Below are 27,742 nucleotides of genomic sequence, written 5' to 3' on the forward strand. Positions count from 1 at the left end.
TGCGGGCGGGGGGTGATGTTCCGAGGGAAAGAAACCCCCCATGGGAAGAGCTGCCCGCAGCAAGCACTACCCTCTCTTGTGTCATCACGCATCAAAGGGGCAAGTTGCTCCCCAAACAGTTTCTGGGGACAGGTCACGCCGGGTGGATTGACTCCTCGCCAGGTTGCTACAAACAGCTTTGGGCAAGCAGCCAGGCTCCAGTTTAAAGATGATGTAGTTCAGCAATAACAACTCCTCATTAAACACTCAGCATAGGGTTTTTTTGGTGATGCTGCTGCTGGAGCTCACAGCCTGGAGGGAGATAATCTGTACCCTGTGTCTTTGCATCGCCCCTGACTCCCCAAGGGAAGGATTATGTTCCCCAGAGCAGGGAAAGTTGAGCATCCCCAACTCGTGCTCAGCATCTTCACTCCCTCCACAGCAACTGGAGACCTGAAATGAATTTGAGATGAGCTAGTGACCTTTGGAAAAGCCTGATCTGCAGTTAGCACCGACCAGGCTAGGTCAGCTGAGCCGCTCATCTTGGAAAAGTGATGGCTGGGCAGGGAGAGAAACCTCCTGCAACAACAGGTACCACAGTGACAGCCCACAGCCTGAAAACCTATTTATTCTGCCAGGAACTGCTAATACAGTGATTCTCTTGCCTCAAGTCATGGTGGAAGCAATGAGGAGCCAGCTAGCAAGAGGCTTTCTGGCTAGAAGTCCTAATCCCATCCCTGCTTCCCATAAGCCAGGAAACCTGGGATCAGCTGCCTCCATAGCACGCGAGGGATTCAGAGGCAGATTTCGCTCCAAGAGCGCTCAGGTCTCCCCAGGTATCCATCCAGGGCTCCTGCCCTGGCTCTGCTATCCCTCCCCAGGGACAAGCCTCACCTACAGCCACCCCTGCAGCTCCCTAGGAACAGATGATTCAAAATAAATTCCCAAGGAGTATTTTCCACTGGCAAATGGAAATGCTCCAGCAACATGGTCCTGCTAGTACCATCAGAGCTAAGCAGTGGGTAGATGGTCTTCCCCTCAGCACATGGAGAGGAGGTACAAGCTCTGCCTGTGAAAGAGGAGCACTGGGCAAGGGGGGACACAGCCAGGCACACAGACAAGGGCACTGCACAGTCAGCCAGTGAAGCCCATTTTATTGTTTCCAATACAAAGGAAGTACTGATTTCCAGCAAGGATTTCACCGTGTAAGGCTTTTGGTCTGTAACATCTGGCTATGTTTACAAAATCCCTGACCTCAAAAACATGCTGCCCTATGCTGCTCTGTAATGGCACTTCGGTTATCTGGGCTTTAATGAATGACCTTTATGAACAAGGCAGAGTGCATCCCTCCACAGATCAAGGAAATCCTCTCTAAGTCTTCAAATCCCATTAACAAAATGACTGTACAAACAACGTGACTGAGACACACTGTCCCACCTCTCTGCCCGTAGGGAAAGCCAAGCAAAGTGCAGTTCCTCCCAGGCACTGCCTAAACATCTCCCTGTTTAGGAGCCATGGATGTACATGGCAATGCTGGTGCAGAGCGGGATGGCTCTGGCAGATCTTCCCAGCCTGGAGTTTCCTTATAATATTTACATCTTGTTTCTCTGTACTGCAGCCATCATTTGAGGGAGAGAGTATTGGAAAGGAATTTGTACAGAATCAGTGTGGAATTAAGTGGAAAAGAGGTATCGGTTTAATACCAAAAAAGGGAAGAGAAAAGCAAACAGAAGGAGACCTGAACTATGAACACTGACAGGAGGCAGAAGCTATTCCTCCCTGGCAGACTGAGATGCTTCTCAGGGCTTTATCTGTGTTTGGCACAAGTGACTGGCAGGGAGGGAAGCCAGCAGGTTATATTCACTCCCGTCAGCACAAGACAAAGACAAAATCTTTAAAGACAAACACCAACTTTTAACAAAACACAAAGAACAGAGACAACAACCTAGAGCAGCGGATCAAGGATGGCCAACCATCCCAGCTGGTGCCTAAGCCTTGTGCTTCTTCGCAGCTGGCTCTCCCTGCTTCCCCAGCCACTGCTGCAGGATATCTGCACTGGTTTTCTTGGGCGAAGGGCTGTGGATGAACTGACTCTTCCACTTGGGCAAATTGTTTTCTTTCTTCTGGGGAGAGCCCTCCTGGGAGTTTTTTAACCAGCCTAGCAACACTTTGTTGCTTGGGGTGGCTTTGACCTCCTGGAGAGACAAAAGGCAGTGTGGGAGAGGTCAGAAGCATGGTAAGAGCAGGGCACTGCGAGAGCTGGTCCAGAGCAGGATGTGGAAGCTGAGCAATGGCCCTGCCTGCAACCAGGCACATCTGTGGGAGGCTCCCCAGGCTGCTGGGGAACAGGCTTGTTCCAAGACCCGTTTCACATGAAATTTGCCTCATTTGGCAGAGAAATCCTGGCACGGGGTGACAGTTTATTTCTGGAAGCGGAGGGAAGGGAATCTGTCCAGGGCTCTGCACTCCAGCATCAAGCACAGGCATGCCCTGCAGTTGCTGCCTGCTGCCACCCATCCTGCAGCCTGGCAGCTCTGTCCCAGCCCAGGGACACCACCATGACCGAGATCCCCCTTGCCAAGCCCCCACCAGCACCCACCTTCTTGGCTCCCAGCTCGATGGGTGCAACACACTCGGGCGTGTTGTTGCGGATGCTGTTGACAAAGGTGGACACTGGGTGGAAAACAATGTTCTCTGTGGGCTGGATGAGTTTAACAGCTTCTTGGGTTGGCACTTCAGCAAAGTCCAGCCATTTCCTGATGGCTTCATCCCCGTCCAGGATGGCTGGCATCCTAGGGCATAAGACAGTTGGAGCTAAAGCTCAGCACCAACACAGCAGTGTGTGGTGGCAAAAGCCAGACTTGTAGCTAGCAAGGAGCTGGCAGTCTGGGGGGAAATGGGGAAAACTGAAGCAGCAGGATGCTCTTCTGCAAGGCAGAGCACACATTCGCTTCACCAAGGTAGCTGCTCTGCTGGAAGAGGCAGAGAGGTTGACTGCCAGGCCCTGGTCAGGCAGAAAGTGATCCAACTCCAGAGAGTGATTCAACTCCAACTGCCTCCCACAGAGCACAAAGATGGTGATTTATGGAAAGGGCATGAGCTGGTGACCCAAAACAAGCCGGTAATGTGGTAGTGTTTTCCTCTGAGGGCAGGAAGAGGAGGCAGGGCTCTCTGCCTGCGTGCTGCCAGGTTGGTGTCCAAAGGTGCAGCTCTTCTCCCCTGCCCCCCTCCGCTCTGCAGCCCCTTTGCCTGCTCTCACTTACCTGTGATGGATGAAGCTCACGTCCTTGGAGGCATCCACAGTGATGATGGTGTAAGTGTACAGCATTTCCCCTCCCGATGGTGGCTCCCAGCAGTCGAAAATTCCAGCCATGGTGAGCAACCTCCATCCTTTCCACTCCTCATCTCCCTCCGTCCCCTCATCCTGCAGGAGAGGCCCCATCAGCCCGGTCAGTGCTGGCCCATGGGCAACCAAAGCAGCACAGATTTTCCAAAAACTAATCTGAGGGCTTTCCAGGAGCCTTTTTCCCGCAGGGAAGCCATCACTCCCCTCCCCTTCTGAACATTCCAGCCACCAGCTCAGCCGAAGGAAAGAGGTAGTGAAACTCCCAGCCCAGTCCCCTGTGAGCCACATTGCCCACCCATGCAAATACCCAGCACGTGGGGAGCAGTGAGCGTGACGGCGGGGACGCCGCATCACCTTCCACAGCCCGGGGACCGCCAGCCACAGAGGGATGCCAGAGTGCCGAGCCCACTGCTAAACTCTTTTCCTATTGGGAAAGAGGCTCCTAGAGATGTGCACAGCTGGAGGGAAAGGGGCTTTTCGCCAGGGAGCTGGCGGGAGCAGGGGCACAAGTGTTAAGACACAGCGAGGGACTCCGTACCATGGCGTCCTTGGTCTGGGGGAAGTAAATGAAATACGGCTGCTTCCCCCCACTCTGCTGCTGCTGCCACTCGTAGAAGCCATCGGCCAGGACCACGCAGCGCTTGCCCTTGAGGAGAGCACCCTGGGGAGAGAAAGCACAAGTGAGCGGTGAGCAGCAGCCTCAGGCAGCCTGTGAGGGAGGACAGGGCTCCTGGGACCACTCAGCCCACTTGCTCCCTCTCAGGGCTTTCCTAAACTGCCCCGTGGGGTGCACAAATGCCACTAGTGCTAAGATGAGCTTCACCAGCAACTACCCTTTCAGCTCTGTTTTAATGAAATCCACCAGTTCCACAGTACAGGGACTCGCTCCCCTGTGCAGCAGGCAAGTGGAGACCATTACTCCCCAGGGAGGTGCTTCAGCCCTGGTTCTGCCGACTACAGGATCTCTTCAAGCGGGGCACAAAGCAGCAGCTCACCTTGTAGGAGGTCTTTTTCAGCATGGTGTCACTGCGGCAGTTGGAGGTGTTGAACTGCAGTTTGGAGGGGTCGTCATTTTTGAACCAGGAGGGCACCAGGCCCCAGCGCATGTCCATGAGGACCCGCTCCGAGGAGTCGGCATCCTTTTGAACGAGACAGAGAAACACCTCAGGTCAGAGCCACGTCACAGGGACCATGAGCATCCCCACAGCTTGAGAGGGGGGCTGTGGGAGGTTCTGTTGAAGCAGCTTCTCTCCCTGCAAGGGGGAACCAGCCAGTATCTCTGCTGAGAGCTGAGCTGGGGCTCACCGCCCCTCCAGCACTAACTCTGCCTCAGTTCTCCTGCAGGGATGCCCCTCACAAGCCGTGCAGAAACAGCCACTGATTATAACCCTCTGCATACCTTTAACAACTTTCCTGTAAGAATGAATACTCAGCAGAAAGCACAAGAATATTTTGCAGGAATAAATAACTCTGTCTCACTGAAGCTCACGTGACAACTCTCTGGAAGAATTAACACAGGTTCTTTTCAGTGGAAGTGGCTGGAGACATCAACTCCCCAGCTCTTGAGTAAACAGCCATGTCAGGCTGGTGTCACAATCCTCAAAACGCCCCTGGTGACAGTGGGCATCCCAAACAGGGTAAAAACCTCACCTTCATTTTAATAACGTGATTTCTGCAGACCTGGTGCACTTTCACTCATGTTTTGCATATTACCTGCCTCAGGACAATGGAAACGGCTTGTGGTTTTCGGTTCTCCCCCAGCTCACTCTCACTTTCTGCCCACACGTGCCAGCCCAGGCAGTGCCTGCTGGGGCGAGCGGGGCCCCAGGGAGCACTCATGTGCTCCCATGGGACTGCAGCACATACACACATATACACCTGCCACAGGTGTGTGCATGCAGGGACGTGTATGTGCCCAGTTTTGTGAAGTCTTTCAGAGCCTCCTTCAGAACAGGAGTGGCAAAAAGGAACACCCTACACCACACCAGCATCCCAACAACTTGAACAGCGATGGACAATCAAGTAGGTGTCTGCCTGTGTCCTGTATCATGTTCCCAGACCCATACTCCTCTGCTCCATCAGCTTATTGCCTGCTCTCTGGGGGATATGGGACCCCCAAGGCAGGAAAGGAGAGTATGAAGGATGCCTGATGGCACTTCAGAGTGGTCCCACCGAGGTGTCCCACCCTATCCCCTGTGCTGGTAACAGCTGCAAAGTGCAGCAGCCCCTTCTGCTGCCCCGCCAGCTGGGGAGGGAGAGCAGAGGGGGTTCAGAGCAGGGTGTTTCGATTTAGCACACCCTGTTTCACCCCACTGAACGCCAAAGAGCAGCAGTTGGCCGGGCACCCTCTTATGTGGAACCAAATGAGCTGCTCAAAGAGTCGTACAGGCTGCCCAGGTTGTCTGGGGGAGGTCGGGTAAGGCTTAAATTAGCCGGGATAACGGTCACCACAGGTGTGCAGCTACTGTACAGCTCTGAAGCTGAGATTTTTTTTCTTTTTTTTTTTCTACTCTCCCCTACCATCAATGTGACCTGGGCACACGCAGCAGTGTTATGAAATACAAACAAAAAAAAAAGCCTCAGGAAAGCCGATTAAAATCAGCAGAGAAATTACAGGCATTTGGGAAAAAAAACCCACAAACCTCTACTATGGTTAAGCACTCATATACACATTTCTGCAGAAAACATAAACAACGTGCTGGAAGCAGGGTACCGATTCCCCCCCCTCCTTCGGAACACGTAAATAACGAGACATTTTTTCAATTAGAAAATTCAATACCTGCCACGTACAGAGAGCAAAGCGAAACCAAACAAGCCGCGGCCGCTCTGACCGGTTCCTACACTCTCTCCCCGGGACCCAGCACGGTCTCTTCCCCACCGCTCCGCTTTGAGCCGCAGGATGCCCATCACCCGCCCCTCGCCCCAGATGGCCCCCGCCGAGCCGGGAGGAGGTACCTGGTGGAGGTGGCGCGCGGGGAGCAGCACGGGGCCGCTGGACTGCGGGCCCTTGTTGTAGGAGGGCTGGTACCGCTCCTCCCGCACCCAGTCGGGCTGGCGGCCGGCGGCCGCGGCGGTCGCGGTAGGCGCAGGCCCGGCGGAGGTTGTCGGCGGCCAGGGAGCAGGCGGTGCGCCCGCAATCCCGCCGGCTCTGCGGGCCCGGCACCGCGCTCCGCTCCGGGCCGCCCGCGGGGAGGGGCGCCGGGGGGCAGGGCGGCCGGGCGCGGAAACGCCGGTCCCGCCCCCGACACAGCCAGGAAAGGCCACGACACGGTTTTATTGGAACGACACCGGGAAGAGGACACGGAGCGGCGGTCAGGGCCGCCCGCCGCGAAACGCTCCGGTGCGGGGACAAAGCGCGGCGTAGGCAGAGCTTAAAAACATGGTGGTTTTATAGACAGAGACCCAAGTACAGCTGTACTGCAGAGAACACAAAAGCTGCTCTAGTGACCGCGATTCCTATTCTGCTGCCAGAGAAAGAAGCGTTGCCCGCGGGGGCTCGGAGTCAGGGCAGTCCTGGAGAGGGGGGTTTATCCGACGGAGGCCATGATCACATCCACGGGCAGCTCCTCCCCGCTGCGGGCCGTGACCTGCATCGTCACCGTGTCGGTCAGGACCAGACGAGACCGCACCAGGAGGTCATGGCCACCCCGGAACACACCTGGAAGGGAGAGGGGAAGGGAGGGGTGAGAGCGCTGCAGGCTAAAAATGAACGCTACTGCTTGGCACGGACAGGTTCCCCACAGGTAGCCTGTCAAATCCCAGCACTGGGCCAGGAGAGACCCTCAAGCAGCATTATTCCCATTCATTATAACATATCTGGGACTCCTGCTACTGTAAAACCCATGAAAGCAAAGTGTAAAATAAACTTCAGGTGAGAAGAGATACAGACACTCATCCAAGAGCTCCAGTACTGATCCGTTTTGCTGGGCAAGGCTGCTCTATTTCCTGCCCCAGACTAGTTCCAAACCAGGATGCCACAGATCACTAAGACAGTAAATTCCACCCAGCTCAGCCTGGGGCTAATCCGACATCCCCCCACCACAGCACCCTCCCTGATCCCAACACCAGCTACTCTACACTGCAGAGACAGAAATCATGGCAGGCAGAAGCCTCCAAATCCAACCTGAACTGCAGTGGGTTCCATCAGAAACTCCTGCCCTGATTCTCAACAGGCAGCTCTGTGTGACCTCCCAAAGAGCTGCTCCTCATGCAGAGACCTCACTCCACAGCTCACCTGCCAGGTACAGTGTGTGAGAGTTCTTGTTATCTGGCACTTTATCCGACCGCTCACAAGGCTGCATTCCCAGGAACTTCACGATATTGCTAACTGCCTCTGTTAGAAAAAATAAATAAAAGGGGCTCCATGTCACAAGTATCTTAACAGGGGCACCTAAAGGTGACTCAAGCCTTTCCAACATGTTAGGGTTCGTGCTCATTGTCTTGAGGGAGACATAGCATTAGTCAGAAGGGTAGTTTTAGAGGCCACCAGGGAGGCAGAGGCAACACATAAAAAACCCACTGCCATGAGAGAGTTCTGTGATGTAGCAAAGGTGCAACAGAGAGGGTGAATGAGTCAAACAAGGGCAGTAGGAGAGTGCAGCTGGCTGCACTTACTGCACAGCCCTGACAGTCTGTTCACCTCTCTGGAGAGAGATGCAGAAGGAAGGAAATATCTTGCAGAAGTCACAGGTCTTCAGGAGGAATCTGAAAAGGCCTCAGGGAGGGTATTTCAAACCCCAAGGGGCTGTGCAAGGGAGCACAGAGATGGTTACAGGACAAGGACACCCTGCTAAGGCATCAAAAGCACTGAGTTTTCATAGGCTTCTCAGTAAAAATAGGACTCTTTAATACATGATGAAAGACAAGAGGGCTTATACCACCAGCCTGCCCACCAACCTCATGTCTTCTGCTTTTTGCATTTTTTCTTACTGGCCTCAAGAACAGTGGTGGGAGCCCACAGCTGAACTATGGTCTGTCTGCTTGGGAGGGTAAAGTGTGAAAACAAACCAAGATATTCTCTTGCCTCCCATAATCCTGGTTTCCACTGGGCCTAGAACACTCATTTGTTTTTTTGAAACCTGAGCTAATTTGTTATCACAGTAACTGTAGCTCCACATTAAACAGCTCTGGTGAAAAGCTTATGAAGGGTTTTGCCCCATTAGCTTTTCTGTGAGAGCTCTAAAGTGAGCCAGATTGGGCCTCCAGACTCTGCCACTGGAGGGAACAGTACAAGCTCTGCTGTGCTCAGACACGCCCTTCCTTACCTTCAAGGGTTTTAATAGCAGATAAAGTAAAGGTCTCTTCCTTTTCAAACTCGTCACCCACTTCATCCCAGGCTGCTCCAAAGTTTGGCTTCAGAACTCGCTGGATGTGATCAGCCACTGTTACCTCCAGGTCTTCAAGCTGGTGGTAGAAGAGGTTCAAGTGAAACACGGTTGTTCTTGACCCTGTTCTCCACAAAGTGAACCTTAGACTGGATTCCCTGAGATCAGGTGAAGGCAGGAGACTGCCTCCACTTCCACTTCTGGTTTGCTTGAGCAAACACCGCTTGTTTGAGCAACTGCTAGGCCTGAGAAAGGCCCTGGTGATGCTCTCTCCAGGGCTTACAAATCAGGTTCTCCCTCTGAGCACAGCCCTCAGCCTGACAGAGATCAAAGCACTGGACAAACAGCCAAAACAGAAGGAAACCCAAAAGCTTAGAAATAGCTGCTTGTGCTCACACAGATGCAGCATTTTCCCCTGAAATGCATATAAGCTTGTGTTTTGCTTTTCTGGTTTATCGTTTTGTAGGTTGGTAGAGTGAGACACTGTCAGACATGCTATCACCTAACACTGGCACTGGGGTAGCTGAGCTGCTGCTGTGACTACACCTGTGCAAGGCAGAACTGGGCTTGTCCCTCCAGAGTGCATACTGAAGGGCAGGCAGTGCCAGAGCTGTCTGCACACCAGCCTGCATTCATTTCAGCAAGCGCTGCAGGAAAGAATCTCCTCCTGATTCCAGTTGAAACACATGGAAGATTTTGTTTAAATATCACTTGGTGACTTGGTGAGTGGTGGGAAGCTGAAAGAGGGGTTAACCTTGCACATTCCATTGAGAAAAACCCTCCCCACCCCTGCTGGGAAGACAGTGACTCACTGCACAGCAGTGCCTCTAATCAGATTCACAGCAGTGACAGGCAATGCATAGAAAACAGTCTCTGGAGCTAACAGGGCAAGCTGAGGCTGTGTACAACATCCCTTCCTCTTTGAGGAAAAGAGATGCTTCTGCAGCATTGGTGCTTTCAGCAATCTCACTGCTGGGGAGTGAAAGCCCCACGTTCCCCAGAACAAGAACAAGGATGGCAACTTTCCTGTACCAGGTAAGCCTCTAGACAATTAACTGTGCCACCATGGGAGCAATTCATGGAGAACAAAAGATGCCCAACAGCCCTCTGTCTCCACAACCCTGAGTGTGCCATTGCTGCAGTCCATAGGGCACAGCCAGCCAAACCTGGGGGATGCACTGTGGCCCCCCAAAACTACATATCCTGCACAGTCAGGTGTCCATCTGGAGAGCAATAGGAGAATACTCCAAATGAGACAAGGCAAGCTCTGCAAACCCCCATCTGCATCCTTGGACAGATACCAGAGACAGCAAGAACTCTCTCCTCACGTGATGCTACCCACATCAGTGTCAGTGGTCACATCATTGCTTGCAGGGATCCAAGTTCAGCTCACAAACCCCCTCAAAATGACAGCATTTTCCATGACCAGATACATGCCCAGCTCCTTACCACATACTCATCCTCGTAACCCTCGTCGTCTGTCTCCCCCGTGTTTGGGTCACAGTCCTTGACAGTGAACTTCATCATGCAGCTGAAGGTACAGGCCACTGGAGGCAGGGAGACAAAGGCAAAACCACAGTTGCCACCACATCCCCATAACTCTGCAGAAGGGGCTGGGAGGTTTGGGGCAGCCAGGTTCTCCCTGTCACTGTCAGCAGCACAGGCTTAGCCAGTGACCTGGAAAGGGCTCTCCAACAGTTTCTGTCTCTCATGCACAAGGTATTTCTCTGTATATTAAGGCTAGCACACAGTGATAAAGACAGGCTCATGATGGTTCTACGAGACGATAATCCCCAGATCAAGTGCTATTACTGATGAACCTCATGTTGTTTTGGGAATACTAACTAAACATGTCCCACCAGCACATTGTGAAGAGGCAGGATCCGCACCTAGGGATGGGTTCATGCGCCTCTGAAATGAAACCACCTTGCACTGCAATGCTGCAGCTGATTAATACCACTCAGCTGGGATGGGAGAGGAAGCGATGACTCAGTCCTAGGAACTGGGTACTGCTGAGTGAACAGCAGCAACACACACAGGTGAGCAGTGCTAGAGCACAAAGCAGGGAGACCAAAGCACAGGTAAGGCCTGGTTCGTGTTCCGGACAGTGGCAAATGGGGGGATGTTCAGTTCAAATAGGCATCCCTGAAATTCTAGTGGTTTGTCTGAAATACCCCTTTGCTCCTCAGAGCATCTGGGGACTCAGAGCACTTTATAAGTACCAGCCTCCCCTCCTCAAACATGCCAGAGTGCATGGGAGACAACTCAGCAGAGAGCTGAATGCTCATCTGCCAGCTCTCATAGCCTGACTCGACAGTGCCACAGTGCAAGGGAACCAGGAGAGGAGAAGGGAGGCCTGACAGCCCCCAAACAGCAAAGACAAGTCATGCTCAGCATCACTCAGGGCTGCACCCACACAAGGGCTATAAATATCTGGCTAGGATGCACGGTAGAATGTGTGGGGATGAACAGTACAGGAAAAAACAGAGTGCAAACTGTTTACCTGCTGTCGGATCCTCTTCAGACAGTGCCACCAGCGTGTAGCAGGTTCCTGGCTGGTTGTACACCAGGGTTTTGGCAGGTACATAGCCAATGACCTCATACCCCTCTGTTGGCTCCATCTGCACTGTGACATTCTCCAGGATCTGATCGTTCAGGGTATTTGTGCAGTCAAACTAAACAGGGAAGAGGAAGGCAGCAACAGCTTGAAGCTGTTCACTATTCATCTGATAGCAGGCTCAGTTTAGGCAGAGTGGGAGCGTGGTGTCACCTGGTGAACCCCCAGCTCTTTTTGTTTCCACCGTGCTCCTTGCTATCAGCTGGGCAATCACAGAGCAATTTACAGGAGAAACCAAAACCCTGAAGGGGAGTCCTTTTTCCTCCAATGCCCTGGGTGGTCATTCCTGGGTTAACTCTTTGCTCTATGGAAATGCAAGTATTGTGTTGCCTACATCATCCCACCCGATGCTACAGGGACACAGTGCCCCATAGCAGGTGGGAAGATGATCCTTTACATAGCTCAAATTAGGGACAGCTTGAGCAAGTTTCAGCAAGCTTCATGTTTTTAGCAAATCTGAACTTTCTGATTAGTCTTTGTTCCAGCTGAAATGCCATGTCTTTTAGCCTCATACAATTGCATCTGGTGGATGGACAACAGAAACAAAGATCAACTCCTGTGAGGGCTGTGTAAGCAGTTCTGAGCTTTTGAGGAAGGAGCTGGCGAAGGACAAAACACGGCCGTTCACAAGGTACTGTAGGACTCACTGTGCCTCAGACTCCCCGAGGCCCAGGAAAAGATGCTGACACATCAATCCTAACACCTCACATGTACGGCCAAGGCCAAGATGTACAGAAAACAGCACGTGTGCTACACAGGCTAAAACAAAAAGCAGAGCATGAAGAGCTCTGCCCCCCCACCCCGCCTCCATTTCTTGGGTACCCTTTTCAGCTTCTCAGATGTAGCAAGCTTTGCTCTTTGATGCTCAAACCACGTCCTTGGGGACTCTGAGGGAAGAACACAGCTCCCCTTGCCAACTGCTCAGTGAGAACAGCCCCATCTAGTGCTTGTTGGATTTGTTTTGATTGTACCTGTAAGCATTGTTCAGCCACACCCCCACCCACACCCCCCCAAATTATTACTTTTCTCTGGGGCTCTGCTGCCATGGATAAGAAACTAAGGACTCATCATTGCAATGTCCTGCTTTGAACAAAGATATCCCTTAGTTATTTCTTCCCAGTGGAGCTTTTAGCCAGTCAGGAGCTTCTTTTCCAATAGTTTTCAGTACCACACCCCATAGCTACCCACCTGGAACACCATGTGGTTGACAAACGTGTGCTTGGTGCAACGAACCACATACTCTGTCTCCAGCTCTGTCAGGGCGACAGGCTCTGGGGAAGACTTGAAGAGTGGACCCAGTCCCCGAAACTCTGGGATGGCCCCCAGTTGCTCTGAAATAGAGGACACAAACCATTGCCTTCCTCAACACACAGGAAGGTGTTAGCAGATTCAAACCCCTTGTTTCAGCTGCCAGAAGCTGCTACAGCAAGGAACTATCCATCAAATACCCATAAACATTCCCTAGGGACTTCTAAAATTAAAGGCAGTCATACTTTGCCCACATCTACTGCAAGGTAGAATGAACAGGACTGCAGGCACCCCCACCCCTCAGGAGTGAACAGCTGATCTTAAGATGAGAGCCTGTGTCACTCCCTGCAAGAAGATGAGAGAAAGCCAGAGGGGCTATGGCAGGCTCAGCAAGAGGTGGCTGCAGAGTTCTCACACACAGACACAGAAGAAGCCTTGCATCAGTTTACCTTGGAATATTTCTTGCCGTGTTGCTGCCACCTTCTCTGGCTGTTTCACTACAGCAACAGGGGCATTTTCTGCAAAAGAAAGAACCAAACATACAAAAACAAACCCAAAAAGTTTGAAGGTGAAGAGTAAGAAGTAACTAAAAACAAATCAATGTCTGGAGAACGATTTGCCTAAGGAAAGGAAGGGAGCTCATTTCTCATTTTGATATAGACTAGTCCCCTGTATTTGGCTTCCTAAACACCTTTAGAACTGCAGCAGCTACAGTGAGGATTGCCAGCTACTACTATTATTAGCAGCTGGACTTAACTGAAACACTAATGTGGGAGCAGCCAGATTTGCTGCTCTTAGTCTTTATAGAAGATGTAATCCCACAAAATTCAAATAGGATGGAGCTCAGCAATCCCCAGCAAGCTCAATGCTGGGAATCACTAGCATCCAGGGGACTGCTCCTCACCTGCTCTTTGCTCAATGATAGGAGCTGTTGCCAAAGGAACAGATTTCAAGTCAAAGGGCTTCTCGGAGGGCTCCAGGGTGTACTGATGCAGAGCCCTCTCCAGGCCAGGGATGGAAACTGTCAAACCTGTGGATGGAAGGGACAGGGCAGTGAAACCACGATAATGCATTTAACTCTTGTTAAACCAGGAAAGGGGTGCAGACTTTTTTTAGGCCTTCCTAAAGGCCTAAAGCCTTTTTAGGCCTTTAGACTGTTTTTAGGCCTTCCTGCAGTACCATTCAGGATGTAACCAGCATTGAGGGCTTTCTGCTTCTGCTCCAGAACGTTCAGGTAGAAGGTGGCTCTGTCTCTCACTTCGTTGTCATCATCCATCACACACCTGAGAGGAAAGTCGAAAAATTTCTTCAGAGTCCACATGAATAAATCCAGGTGACTAAGCCACTTCACAGGGCCAGAAAGAACGTGCCACAGGAGGGAAGCAGCAGTCTACTAGTAATCGTATTAGAAAAGCAATAATCTGCCACACATGGCTTCTGTCCACTATGTGGTGCTGAATGCAGTGGTGATCCCATCACAGGATCCCAGAACAGACTGTACCTTCTCAGATCCACAGCCAGAAGAGACTAGACATGCATGGGGATGCTAACAAGACCTCATGCAAACAGTGTTTTTCACCTAGGATGTTGAGAAACTGTGAAGTACAACTGACCTTTTCAGTAAAACCAGGATACTGGGTAACATCTCCTCGTTCTGGGCTCCAAACTTGGCCAGGGCACTTACAGCACCTGTAAGCACAAGTCGTGGAAACAGAGTTAGAAAGCAAAAAAAACAGATGAAGTTTCCTCCACTTCTTGGCCTTGATCAAATGCCATATCAGAGATGCTACATTAGGAAAGCATTACTGTGACTAGAAAGAGGCAGAGGTATTACAGCAGAGTGCCTGCAAAACTCTGTCTAGTTTCAGAGCCAGTGCATATCCCTTCCCATTTCTCAGCTGCAGGCCACCTCTTCCATCAATACCAGTGCAGGATCTTTGCTGTGTAAAAAGATCTGCTTAGGCCTAGAGCAAACTACAACCCTCAAAAGCAGAGGTGTTCCTACACTATAGTTCCTTGAAGATCTGTCATAAGGCAGACAGTTTTGCAGGTCTGTCCCTTACCTGCCCGGACTTCTTCATGCTCCAGAACAACCCTGTTGTAGATGAAACGAATGTATTTGGAGGGGTTGTTGGTTTTGGGCCCTTCCTGCCCCAAGAGGTGGAGGATTCGTGTGGCCAGCACAGTGAACTCGCAGTCCTCGATGAATTCACAGAGGTGAGACAGGCCTGTCTCTTTGCTCTCCGAGTTCTCCTCAATGATGCTGATGATGCAGTCCACGATGGCCCTCTTGTATTCAAAGCCGCCCTAAGGAGCAAAAGGGAACTGCTCAGCTGGAAATCTCAAAGTATTTTAGAGACCGAGCTAGCTAGACAGGAAAAAACTTCCTTTGAAAAGGTCACCCACACTCAGTTCTTTTAATCTGTGTTTTAAAGGAGAAGGGTGGTAATGTTGCCCCCACTTCTGACCCTCTTTACACCCAGAGGGCCAGCTAACATTCAGGCTCTCTTGCCACAGCCCTTCAGAATGGCTGCAGTGAAGAGGAAAAAAACCCAAGTCCTAAAGAGGGCAAAAGAATCTATCTGCCTGAAGAGTCTATATCTCCTTCAAAATCCTCTGATGCTAGAATTAGTGCTTAAAAACAGCCATATGGGAGGAGAAAAAACCCAACCCTCTCCCCTTTAGCACCAGACATCTGAGGATGAATCACAAGAGAAATATATGAAGGATCATATCTGCCACAGCAGGATGCAGCACATAGCCCCATTAGTGTGGGATGACAGACAATCAATACCTCCCCAGGTACAGCCCATAACCCAGTAATGCTTGGTTATCTTCAGACATTATTTACTGGTGTCCTCAATACACACCAGGGGATTAAACCACACGCCATCCTTTGCCAATTACATGCACAGTGCCGGCCATTTGGATCTTTCCGGAGCTACTTTGGATTAAAAAAAGCTTTAAAACGGAATGGTTTGAAGTACAAAACCACATTCAAAACGATACCATCCACCCACAGAAAATCTGGGAAAGGAGAATGGTCCATTTTTCACAGGAGCAAAATGAGATGCTCTGGTTTGTTCCCAATAGAGAGGCTGTAATAGGCAGAAAGTGATGTCAGAGCAAGCAGCGGTGCCAGCTGTGTTGCAGGCATGTTTGCTCATTTAGAAACGGCCTCAGCAAACCTCTGTAAAGCTGTCTCTCTGCAATTTATGTCTGACTGAATGCAGAGAATGGTTATAGGTACTCGTGATCCCTTCACTGCCACAGCACAGACACCAGAACAAAAGTGGTCCCGTGTCATCAATAAATAGGTTGTTACCGAATCTTTGTGTACAAGACAAAACTTCTTGGAATTTGCTGTCAAAGTACAAAAGAAAGCTGGTTCAAATGTGAAACACACATGGACTGCCAACAGATCTGCTGTTGCCTGCATTTGCTTTGAGAGTTAATAAACCCCCAGGAAAAAAAAATCAAAGAATGAAAACCACACTAAAAATATGCCTGTCAATATGTTTATAACTGTTGTGCACAGCTGGGCATATCTGCAGTTAGGCTGCAAACCTCTTAGAGAGAGGCTCTTACTGCACAGCATTATCAGCAAAAGCTTGACTTGCACAAGGGCCACAGTTCACGCACACAAACAAGGAACACATGGTTGTCCTGCAAACTTACCTCTTCCCGAAGCATAGTGAAGAGAAAGTTCATGAGGACGGCGTGTTTGCGAGGGTACTTCTGGCACAGCGCGTTGATGGCCTGCACCACCACCACCTGGGGGAAGAGGGTGGGGAGTAAAAAACAATTCTGTTTCACCAGGCAGGAAAAACTATCTGAATTGTGTCAACTTTGTGCTGGTCCCTGGCCTGGAAACCACGATTTTGTCTTTACTGATCCAACAAATGCAGTTCCAGGAGGTACAGTCCTAGGAACCGGAAGAGATTGATCTTTATGCACAGGTTAGCCCCCAAAAAACCCCCACACCCACTGGAAAGAAGGAAGAGATTAGATTCTCAAAAGGCATCTCCCCAGAAGAGAGCATGTGACTTTAGAGCTAGGTGCTGTACAACCAAGGCATACAGCTTCAAATTATTTCTCTTCCCTGCAAGTATTCCATGGCCCAGCTGCTGGAAGCAGTTCCATGCAGGTTTCAGAGTGCACACACAAACATGGACAAAGACCATGGGGTTCCTTCCGGAGCCTGGTGTCCCTCCCTCCTCCCACTTCCTTACCTTGAACTCATCTGAAATTTCTGACATGAAAGAGGAGATCTGTTTCATGAGCCGGTCAATGCTGCTCTCACTGCCGGTTTTCAGTAGCGTGGTGATGGCCAGGGTGGCGATGCTGCGGTTGGAGTCTGTCACAAGGTTCTCCAGGTCCAGATTACAGGCAGTCACAGCAGATGGGTGCTTCATGGCCACCTACAGCAGAGGAGGAAGAATAAAAATCACTCAATAGATGCAAAAGGCCCAGCTGGCAAAACCCACCAAAACTCACTCCCTTCCTATAGAAATAAATGGTATACACTGTACACAAGGGGCATCTCAGACAAACAGCTAATCTGGAGTTAAGGTAACAAGCTCTCATTTCCTGCAGAATTGCACCCATTGCCAGAAGAGAAGCAGTAGTAAAATAAACAATCTTTTACTATTTTTATCTCTCTCATTCTCTTCTATATAGAAGGAAAAGAAAGCTATGAACTCCCAACAAAAATTCAGTCAGACTAGCTGGGCAAAACACCTCTGTGGGTGGAAGCACAGCAGTTACCAGACACTAACATTCTTTTTCTTTTATAGACTTTGTAAGGTGAAGGGAAAAGCAAAGACTGCCATGGAGCAGGCAAGAAGCAGCATCAAGGTTTGATCCCTGTTTTACAAGGAGCTTCTTCACCATGGGAAGCTAAGAAGTGAAAGCAGTAACACCAAGAGCAATGACACTCTAAGAGACCTGTGAAAATTATTGGTTTGGTTTTTTTCTTCCTTCTGTAGAGTGTTCTTTGAGGTTTTACTCCACTCAGAAAGCAATGAAATGTAAGGCTGTAGCCACAGAGTAGAGGTTATTCACACAAAATCATCACATAATCTGGCCCCTTCTTCTTCTGAAGCCTGCACCTCCCTACACAAGGCACTGTGGGAGCTCCCAAGGGACTGGCTCCTACCTTGTTGAGGGTACGGACGGCTGCATATCTCAGTGCTGCCTTCGGGGAGCTGCAGAACAGCTGCAGAACTGCAAGGTGGGAAAAACAACAAAGGCAGACATTTAGGCACTCTGTTATTGAGAAGCGTTTCATACCTAGAGAAGAGCTTCAGTGAAAAGAGACAGCTGCAAGCACAAGGTAACTAGCAACTGTGAATTTGTCACCTTCCTCCCTTCTTGTTGTCCCCTTTGCCACACATCCCTGCTAGCAACTAGCTCTTACCCACCTCCTTCTTTTTCCACGGTGCTGCTGTCCTTCACTTCTCATGAAAGCCAATTTCATCACTTTGTCATCTTTCCGATTAAGTCAATTTGAACTGCTGTTCTCCATTTCATGCAAACCCTGCTCCTTTCCCAGGGCTGGCCCATGAAGGGCTCCCTCCCTGTGCAGAGAGGTGACATACAACCTCCCTGCCAAGAGTCTCAGCTCAGGAGAACCTCTGGATGGACTGAGCTGATAAGGCAGGACCCCAACACCTTGGCTTCTTGCACAGTTACACTCAGCCTAAAGCAGGGACATTTATCAGTTATAATTCAGCCCTGTTTCACAGAAAAAAAAAAGAGACCCCTCTAGTAACCTACACTTGAACACACCAGGAAATACCTTTATATAGGAGCAAAGCTATTCACAGACACCACAGGCTCTCAGCAGCATCATAAAGCAACAAAGGGTACAGCAGCATTACAAGCCTGAAACTACACAAGGTCCTTGTTTCTTGGGGCAATCAGCAGGTGTCCCCTGTAGGTTACCACAGGCCCATAATTCCATGGCCAGGAGCACCACACTTACCTGAGACAGCTGGAGCTAGCTCCTTGGCAGTGCAGTTGGGCAGGTTAACAATGGCAGATGCAGCTTCGTACACCACCATCTCATGCTTGTTCCTTAGGCAGCTCTCGATGAAATCAAACAGGGGGCTATCGCGGCTAAGGGATAAAAAACCCCACAAGAATGAATCAGAGCAAAGGTACTAACAGAAATGAAGAATTCAGCAGCAGAAATGGGCAGGTACCATAACCTGTAGAAAGGCAGAAAGGTATAAGCAGCCATAAACCCACTCCGTCCCCGGATTTTGCAGTGGTCATTATACTGTACTTTCAGCTTGCTTGAAAGTCAGGCTGCCTTCTGAGAAGACAGCCTCTACCTCACTAAAGGGAATCTCCCTTAACCCACCCTGAGAACTGACTGTACACACCACAACTCTTATCCAGGAAGCCACACTGGATACATGGTCAACAAGTAATTACAGAAGAGAAAATAAAGTAGAACATCTCCATAAAGAAGAGCTGAGCAAAACAGTCCAGAAAAACAAGAAAGCATTCAATGTGCTAGCACACAGACAAGACTCACAGAAGCCATCTCAAAGCAATGAAAACATCCTCTATTTTCTCTGCTTTTTGACCCAACAATAAGAGGGTAGAACCTGCATGCTGTTCTTCAAAGACAGAAATAATGAAATGGCAAGGGAGCCTGCAAGAGGAGATGGAAGCAGGACCTGAGGAAATTCTTCCAGCAGGGCAAAGGAGCACCCCCACCTGCCAGCCTCCTCCTCCAGCAGCTTTGTGGCTATCCGGATCATCAAGCAGTAGGCAAACGGGGACTTGAGGCCGTGGCGCGTGAACTTGCTGAGCATCTTGTTGACTGCCAGGCGGTCGTTCTTCCGCACGTGGTAGAGCAGGCCCAGAGCGTGGTACTGTGCAGGGAAAGAGAACATAATAAACCCTTTATGTCCCCTCTGTTGCCCAGAGGTGGCTGGCTGAGCTCTAGCAGCTTGCTCCACTCCCAGCTGCTGCTGGCTATTCCCTGTGTGTCCTACCTGCACCATGATATTGTCACTGGAAGCTGCCTCCTGAGCCTCGTTCACCCAGCGTTTTACCACATCGTAACTGGTCTTCAGCAAGTGCTGGAGGGAGATGAAGCCACGGACAACCCATGAGATAAGGAAGCCTTGGGAATTGCAGCTCATATTAAGAAACAGTGAGCCCTCCCCATGAGGGTGCTGGCAGCAGCAACTTATAGAAGAGCAAGGCATCAGCACGCAGACCTGGACATGATGGCCGAGGCCTCAAGAGGTCCACAATCTCTCTCAAAGTCAGCACCACTCCCTCAGTTCACAAAGACAGGAATAGCAAACAGGAAACCCTGAAACTGTCAAGCTGTCCAGTCCCACCACAGATGACTTCCCACCTGACAGAGCCTCAGGGAGTACCTACCAAGGAAGACACGAGAGCGGAGCTGGATACACTTGGCACTTTGTCAACAATTGCCTGCTTCATGTAGCGCTCAATGGCCTGCAACATGGTACTCTGCAGGGAGAGGGAAACAAGAGCTGATATGGAAAAGCTGTTAGGAGTGTGAAAGGGGAGATGCAAAGGCCTGAAGAGCAGAGTAGAAGGTGGGATGGGGTGAAGTAGGAAAAGGTGAAGGGCCTAGGGCTGCCCCAAGGGAAAAGCAGCACTTACATCAGTGATCTGACAGAGCGCTCTCACAGCGGGGCCTCGGTAATTGTCATCCTTCCCAGTCATGTCTTTGGTTAAGCTGGGAAAACAGGAAGCTCTCAATACTGCACTCCTGAGCCAGCAGCTCCCAGGTGCACACACAGTGCACATAGAGCAGCAGGCAGCCAGCATCACAGCTGAATGCCAAGCAGGCAACTGCAGGCCTTGGGCAGGTCCCACCAGGGTGGGCAGGCAGGAGGAGATCAGTACCCAGCTCCAAGCCCATCAGCAGCTGCACGGGCTCCTGTTCACCAAGTGGGGCTGGAGCACACACACACATACCCTCCGAGGCATTTGCCTTCCTGCTCATTCCTGCCCTTTCCCCAGGGTCCTGGTCAGTGTGAGACAATCGATGAGCCCTCAGCAGACCCTATACCCTCAGGCTCCTGATTCCCCACAGGGCATTTCAGTGGGATGATCAGCAATTCAAGAATGAATCACAGAGAGAATTTTGTTCCCTGGTGAAGTTGCACTCTGTGCTGCTACAGGAGCAGTAAATCCTTGTCTACTTGTTGAAAGCCTTGGGATTTATGTCAGAATTCTTCAAAAAGCTTCAAGGCATTCAGACAGGAATGAAATGAACAGCCTTTTGCAAAAAGGGAAAAAACAGCAGTGCTGCTGTATCAGGTAATCAAAAGAGACAATCCAAACACCCATGGGCATAGGATATGGGGACACAGCACATTTCACATATATCACTATGAGTCCCCTGTCTGTAATTTTAATGATCTTTTATAAAGGAAAAGTTTTTCCTCACCAAGGTCATTCCCTATATAAGCACACTCTGCTTTGGGACTACAGTCATCTCCAAGAGGTTGGACAGACATTGCTGGAGGGCATGTCAATATAACAGTAAGAGAAGTGAAGTGACTGACCTGCTGGTAACAATGATCACATCTTCTGCAATTGAAGACATCTCTTTGATAGTTAGGTAACACATCCTGCGCAGAGTTGGCTGACAGGGAAAGAGGGAAGAAAGACATCAGCTGAGATGATCCCAGATAGGAAGGGATCTCAGTTTTCCCTGCTTGCATAATTTTATTGCAAAGATCACACGAACCTGATACCTTCAGAGAGCCCCATTCCCCAAGTGTAAAAGATGTACAAAACCCATATTGATTAACAAAACACCTCTTCCTCTTCTAAATCCCTCAGTCTTAGGGTGAAGCTGTAGAAATACCACTTAGCTGGATCTACAGTTTCATTTTCCACTTGTCATTCACATGAACAAAGAGAAAAGCTTGAAACCATTAGCTGAAAGCACCGTGTAACTTCAAAAGCAAGAAAGCAAGTGACTTATGTTCCTGAGTCTGGGGATTTCTACACTGGTCTCATGATTTTAATGCCTTGTGGTTTGGGGGACAACTAGTGACAGTACTACTGCTGTGGGTAGGCACTAATTCCTGGCCTCCTCCAGGACATGCAATCATTGACTATCAGCAGGAAGCAGGATCTTTTAATGTTGGGCACAAAGCACAGAAAATTCCAGCTGATCACATGTTTTATCTGTGCCTAGTACAATCTCAAGAGTTAAACATCAATTCAGAGGTAGGAATCTCTGTCTCAAGAGCAGAGCATGTTTCAGTTAAGCTGCTACAAGGTCTAGGAAGGGCAAGGAAGCTGATCACTGTTTCTAAACTTTCACCCTACTCTTCCCACTCAGATCGGGTACCTCCAGCCAGGACGGAAAAGCTGTGTATAAAAATGCACATCTCAAGGGACAACTTGTCCCACCAGGTAAATACAGAAAACAACAAGCAGACTTACATCATTGGACTGAAACAGCTTCGTCATAGCAAAGAAGGATTCGGTAGCTTCCGTGACACCAAGGTGCTCCCCCTAGAAGATGTTTGGAAGGAAGGAAGTTAATCCCAGCTATCACAACCAGCTTTGGGCCTGATGTACATATTTGTATAGCTGTACATTTTCTCTCTCTTACCTGGTTTATGAGATACAGGATCTTGGTGAGGATATGAGCACATTTTCGTGGGTTTATGGGTGTCTCATTAAACACTCGAGCCTGGAAACAAAGCACAGACAAGGATGCTGCCACCAACGCCCCCTAGTAAACACTGTCATGTCTGGTCTTGGACACTGATACAAACAACACACTGTGAGTGAGGTGTGGCAAGATCCTCAGCGACTTTGGATCAGGTTTCCCCTTAATTCCTGTTAAACATGGAACCCTTTTAAACAGCGGGTTGTGCAGTCTAGGATGGCAAATCCAAGTGCAATGAAGGTTTAAAGGCTAAATCCTCCTGACACTTTCACCCACACAAGTCTGGATTGTGTGCTAGCTGAAACACCACTCTTCTGACAGAGAAACAGGAGGTCGGGCGCCAACACCGAGCAAACAGAGAACACTCAAACAACAGGGTCTGGGGATAGAGACATTCACCTGCTCTTGAACAGAAAGCCATTTTTTTTCAGAGGGAATTCATAGATCATTCAATAACCACTCACATCGGCTCAAGGCCGATTTCCCATCCTTCCTGTTTTAGGGTGAGCTTTCCCAGATAATTTTATTCCTTTTATTACCATTTATAGTTCACAGTCTTTAATTTGTTACAGAGACTATTTCAACCTTCTCCCTTCCTCTGTCCAATAACAAAATAAGAACTGTTGCCCAATTCTTTCAGAGCTAGCAGGACCGTAACAAACCCCCACTTCCTTGCTGAAGTTCTCCAGTGACCTACTCAAGGGAAGGAGAGACTTGATCGAGAAGGGGGTACACAAAAAAGATTGTCTGAGGATTTACCTCTTGCAAGACTGCACTCTTCTCCAGGTGCTGGAATGGGTTGGAACTCCCACCTGCAAAATAAAGAGAGTAAAAATCTCTCCAGGGATGGTGCTGTGGGGAAGCAACTTTCTAACCACACCCATACTTTAAAAACAGACTGAGCATTTCAGGTTGATTTTTTTCATGAACACCAAGCAAACCAGAGCTCCCTCTTTAAGTAATATTAATTAGATGTCTTCACGGCAGTCAGGGAAGTCAGAGCAGACAAGACATTCTTCAATTTGTCATCCCCTCCAGAAGTAACTGACTTTGAGCCAAGGTAGACTGATTAGCTGTAAAATAACTGTGCTCCACTATATCCCCAAAGACCTATTTCCAGCCCCTGGGCTGGGAGCTTGCTGACAGTTAAGAGCATCAATAAGACAGGCCTAGAAACAAAAGCTTAGACAAAAAGAAGTATTGCTTGCCAGACTGGTCAGTCAGGAGTGTTTTATGCCTCCCATATAAACCAATCAGGAATCCACCAGTAAAGTATTTTTGGCTCTATCACTAATTAAGATAACAAAACAGCAGACTAGATACACTGGACACAGAGTAACTTTCATTGTTCCACTTAACAAAATAAATTATACTAAATAATTAAAACCCTCACTAATTAAGGACAAAATAATCAGAGGGAAAAGCACTATCATTCTGCATGGCCTCGATTAGCTTGCCTCCCAAGCATTTGTGAGCTGCAGCTTTTCAAAAGCTGCCAGTTATTGATAAGCAGGTTTTAATTAGTACCTATGTTCAGCCTGGCCCTGGGACAAAACGCAGCCGTTTTCATGGCTGTGCCAGTGCTTGTTCCAAAGCCTGATCTGCCAAAGAGAACATGTCCCAGGGCCAGATCCGACCTGACCCAGGCATGAGGCATCCTAGGCTGGTGCCAGGAGCCTTGGCTAGAGTCAGCCTTACACCCAAAAGCAAACACATCTGCACTCTGGCTCCTTCCTGCTTGATAAACTGCTCTCCTCTGGCTCGGGAGAAGTTTGTAAAGGCAGCAGGTGGCTGAACAAAGCACGGACTTTATGTGGGGTTGAGGAGAGAAAACAAGGGAAAAGAGCAAAACCACCTCTAGTGTGAGTATGAACCGGTTCCAGTATGAGCATGTGAATATGTTCCAAAAAACCTGCCAAGCAGCACAGTATTCCCAGAGTCTACAGTCTCTAAATCAGCCATGAACAATCAGCCACAGCATTGGCTCTTCATCTTTCACAGCACTAAGGATCTTGAAATACATCGTACATGAGGTCTCAGTCCTCAAAGCACCTTGTGCCAAAGTATTCTTCCATAGAGAAGGAGAAGGATGCAGGGAGGGCAGAGGCTGTGTGTTCAGGAAGCTCCTGAATGACTAGCAGCAATTGGATGACTAGCAGCAATTTGTTTTAATTTGTAGAGAGACAGTCACTGGCGAAGGAAGGATCTCAGAACAATTTTATGCCCAAAATAACATGTCAAAGGGCATTTCTGAGCAGAAGCAGCCCATCCAAAGCTAGCTACACTATCCATGGAAAGCAAAGACACAGAAGCAATTAAATGGATACACTCATCTCAACAAAGACTGTCCTGTTAGCCTTTACATGGAGAGAATGAGAATTCAAGGCCTGTAAATTCAGGGATGATGCATTCCACCTAATACTGAGAACATCAAGCACTCAGGATATACATTTTGGACATAGACACAGTCCACAGGAGAAAGGCAGGCACAGTAAATGCTAAGAATCTTCATTCTAGACAGAAGCAACAGGATGAGAAGTAAATGCAATAGCAAAGAAAAACTGCTGTGAAGCCACAAGCAGCAGTGGCAAAAAGAATAATGGAGGGTTCTGTGAGCTCCTGGTATGAACAAAGCCAACAAGACTCATCACCATAATACAAGGAAGTGCATCTCCTGCCAGCCTTGGCCATAGGTAACGTCAGTACCTTGAAGAGTGTGGCAGATGTAAATAAAGAATATCTCCCAAAAGGAAAGTAAAGAGCAATTCCCCTCCAAGAGCTGCCTCACTAAATTCTCTGCTTATCAAGACGTCACTGGAGGTTTTGGACAAGGGAAACAAGGGCAAAGCATTTAATGCACATTAAAATAAAAAGCAAGCAGAGTCACGCAGAACCATCACCAAGATTTACACTGAATCAATTTGCTGCAGGACAGGCTGATTTGTTATGCAGAGTAGTCTGCACAGAAAGCTTCATAGGAAGATTAAAAAGATACCACAAGGCACAACCATGAAAGTAAACACTGTCTTATGAAGCATCAGTTCCACCTGAATTACACACCATAGAAAATATCCTTACTTAGTAAGTTTTCCTTACTACTCAGCCTAAAGTTCTGAAAGGTCAAGCTATCATTTCATGTTCCTTTGGTGCTCTCAGCTTTTCCTGATCCACTGAAAGTCGCAGTGATTGCGTTGGAAGAGCAGACCACACAGTTCAGAAAAAGTGCCAGAAATTACTAATAGGATTCTGCCTGGCTTTAGCACCTGGTTTGAGAGCTAGGCGACTGTGAACAGAGCTAATATGCTCAATATTTAGTCTCAGACCTTGCATCTGGTGATGTGGCCGGGTAACCTCGGCGTGTTGTGCCAATGCAACCGGTTTAGCCCCTGGCTGCAGCTGTGAGGAGACGGCAGCAGAGCAGAGTGCTTCTATGGTGCTCCCATGGTGCTTCCACGGCGCTTCCCACTGCGCTCCGTGCGCACCAGCTCCCGCTGCCAAGCTCTCCTGGGGGTCTCCCCGCACAGCTCCCCCCACTACTCACAGGAGGGGTCCCCCCTCACAGCCCCCCTCGCACCCACAGCAGGGGTCCCCCCTCACAGCTCCCCCCGTACCCACAGGAGGGGTCCCCCCCTCACAGCCCCACCCCGTACCCACGGAGGGCCCTCCCTCCTCACAGCGCCCCCCGCCTCCCCTCACCCGACTCTTCGTCCTTCTTGTCGAACTTCTTCAGCATGGTGCTGCCTCGCTGCGGCCCTCCGCCCCGTAGCAGTGGCAGTGGCAGTAGCAGTCCCAATCCCGGTCCCAATCCCGATATCCCGGTCCCGGTGTCCGGCCCCGCCCCTTCCTGCCAGCCTGTCACTGTCACGGCGGCGGCCGCAGTGCGCACGCGCAACCCGCCCCCCTGACGTGTCTCGCGGGGGCGAGCAGGAGGGGCGGGGCGCTGTAACTTGATTGACAGGGGTGGAGGCGGGACCGGGCGGCAAGAGCGCGGTGTGATTGGCGGAGAGGCGGGGGCGGGGCCAGGATCTTGGAGCTACCCTGGTTCTGGGGTTGTGCTGGGAATACTGGGGCACTGGGAGTGGGGTTAGCGGGGGCACACTGGGGACTGGGCCTGGGGCAGGGTGCACTGGTACCAGAGGAAATACTGGGACTGGGGAGGGGCCCACCGGGATTCTTGGGGAGACACTGGGCAGGGGAAGGGCGGAGCGGGACTCTGGGCAGGTGAAGGGACACTGGGGACAGAGGGGGCTGGAGCGTGGGGTCACACTGGGATTGGGGAGGGGAGGTGGGGCGCTAGGGCAGTACATGGGAAGGAGATCCTAGCAGGGGCTCAGCACCCCAGGCGGCAACTGGGGGTGGTAGAGGGGAACCCCCTTCTCGGGATGGGCAGTTGTCACCCGGGCTGCCTGCCCTGGAGCATCCTGCTGGGTTGCACCGCCTCTGGAAGCGTCTCCTGGGCCCCCTGTCCCCACTGCTACCGGCGTCCTGTACCCTGTACCCACAAACCCCAGGCCCAGCCCCGGAGCACCCACCTGCTGCAGTGGGGTGTCCCCACGGGCCAGCACTGCCCGACCATCCCCTGAGCCCCGGGACAGGCAGGGACGACAAAGGACCTGTTGGCCACCTCACCCCAACCCACCATCTACTGGCACGTCCCTTCACCAGCTACCAAAATATGTCCCTCCCATGGAACGTGGGGTCACCTGAGTTGCTTGGGCCCCCTTTCCAAAGCCAGTGCCCGCTCCAAGGCCAAAGGGCTCACTCACCCTGCACCAGGTATTCCTCGAAGAGCATGGCCGTGTCCCCCACCAGCTCCAGCGGTCCTCCCACGCGTGTCCCCCGGCCTCTGCCTTGCCTGCACCACCCTGTACTTTGCACGGGGCGGCCTCACTCTGCTCCGCGCTGCTCTTATCTCCCATCTGTGCCGAAGACGGCGGCTCTGGTGGCACAACACAACGTCCCCGCTAGTACAGAGCTGCTGTGAGCTCCCTGGGCCGGGGGCTGGCCCCACTGCTGGTGCTGCTGCCACCCCTCATTTGGAGTTTAATGAGTTCCTGTGCTGGACCCAGCCCAAAACATGCCCTTGCTGCAGCTTTGGGGAAAGGGAACACGAAATGGGGGTGTAAAGGGGTGCAGAACCAGTATAAACCAAAAAAAGTTGCATTTGATGGTGCATTTTATTGTGCATGCTCACCAACTCCAGCTCCAAGGCTCAGCCAAGCTTTGTGGAGGGTTTTGTGTGCTGCAGTCACACAGGGAGAAGCAGCACACAGGAAAAGATGCCTGGCTGGATGCAGCCCCTTTGGAGACATCCCAGTGGTGGATGAGCAGGGAGCAAAGCCAGGCACAGAAATCCCCGTGGTTCCTGAGGCTGGGACTTGGCTGTGCTCCAGCGCTGGCCTGGGCAAAGGTAAACCCGGCTCTGTCTTCTCCAGTGGTGCTGAGGTGATGGTTATTAAACCAAATCCTACCGTGGCTGCTGATTGTGCCATGAGCACCGGGACTAGGGGGATGAGATGCTGTGTCCGCAGCCCCCT

At 50.5% G+C, this 27,742-nt stretch overlaps 2 protein-coding genes across 2 annotated transcripts; both read right to left on the bottom strand.

The window, feature by feature from the left end:
• Nucleotides 1-1,108: 1,108 nt before the first annotated feature.
• HMCES (5-hydroxymethylcytosine binding, ES cell specific) lies at nucleotides 1,109-6,706 on the bottom strand. The gene is given in 8 exon segments (XM_018068473.2): nucleotides 1,109-2,174; nucleotides 2,579-2,771; nucleotides 3,243-3,403; nucleotides 3,864-3,986; nucleotides 4,321-4,464; nucleotides 6,281-6,382; nucleotides 6,384-6,473; nucleotides 6,683-6,706. Coding segments are annotated over 8 exon segments (1,044 nt in total). The 3' UTR covers nucleotides 1,109-1,967.
• Nucleotides 6,697-26,040, bottom strand: COPG1 (coatomer protein complex subunit gamma 1). The gene is made up of 24 exons (XM_018068474.3): nucleotides 25,902-26,040; nucleotides 22,965-23,017; nucleotides 22,146-22,226; nucleotides 21,974-22,045; nucleotides 21,082-21,161; nucleotides 20,171-20,246; nucleotides 19,922-20,014; nucleotides 19,525-19,611; nucleotides 19,244-19,401; nucleotides 18,501-18,634; nucleotides 17,673-17,740; nucleotides 16,747-16,935; nucleotides 16,193-16,288; nucleotides 14,578-14,821; nucleotides 14,128-14,203; nucleotides 13,694-13,797; nucleotides 13,419-13,544; nucleotides 12,964-13,032; nucleotides 12,455-12,597; nucleotides 11,153-11,324; nucleotides 10,099-10,196; nucleotides 8,590-8,728; nucleotides 7,560-7,658; nucleotides 6,697-6,983 (listed from the first exon to the last, which is right to left on the bottom strand). The coding sequence occupies exons 1-24, from the start codon at nucleotides 25,936-25,938 to the stop codon at nucleotides 6,853-6,855; spliced, it is 2,625 nt and encodes an 874-aa protein (XP_017923963.1). The 5' UTR covers nucleotides 25,939-26,040; the 3' UTR covers nucleotides 6,697-6,852.
• Between the last annotated feature and the right edge of the window lie 1,702 nt (nucleotides 26,041-27,742).

This window comes from Manacus vitellinus, unplaced genomic scaffold, assembly GCF_001715985.3.
Source record: "Manacus vitellinus isolate BGI_N305 unplaced genomic scaffold, ASM171598v3 scaffold_14_pilon, whole genome shotgun sequence".
Lineage (NCBI taxonomy): Eukaryota > Metazoa > Chordata > Aves > Passeriformes > Pipridae > Manacus > Manacus vitellinus.

Excerpts from the sequence above, each read along its gene's own strand:
- COPG1 (XM_018068474.3), bottom strand. The coding sequence starts at position 25,938 with ATGCTGAAGAAGTTCGACAAGAAGGACGAAGAGTCGG. Across the intron at positions 19,612-19,921 it reads CCGCTCTCGTGTCTTCCTTG|CACTTGCTGAAGACCAGTTA; the intron begins GTAGGTACTCCC and ends ATCTCCCTCCAG. Across the intron at positions 13,798-14,127 it reads ATCCTGGTTTTACTGAAAAG|GTGTGTGATGGATGATGACA; the intron begins GTCAGTTGTACT and ends CTTTCCTCTCAG.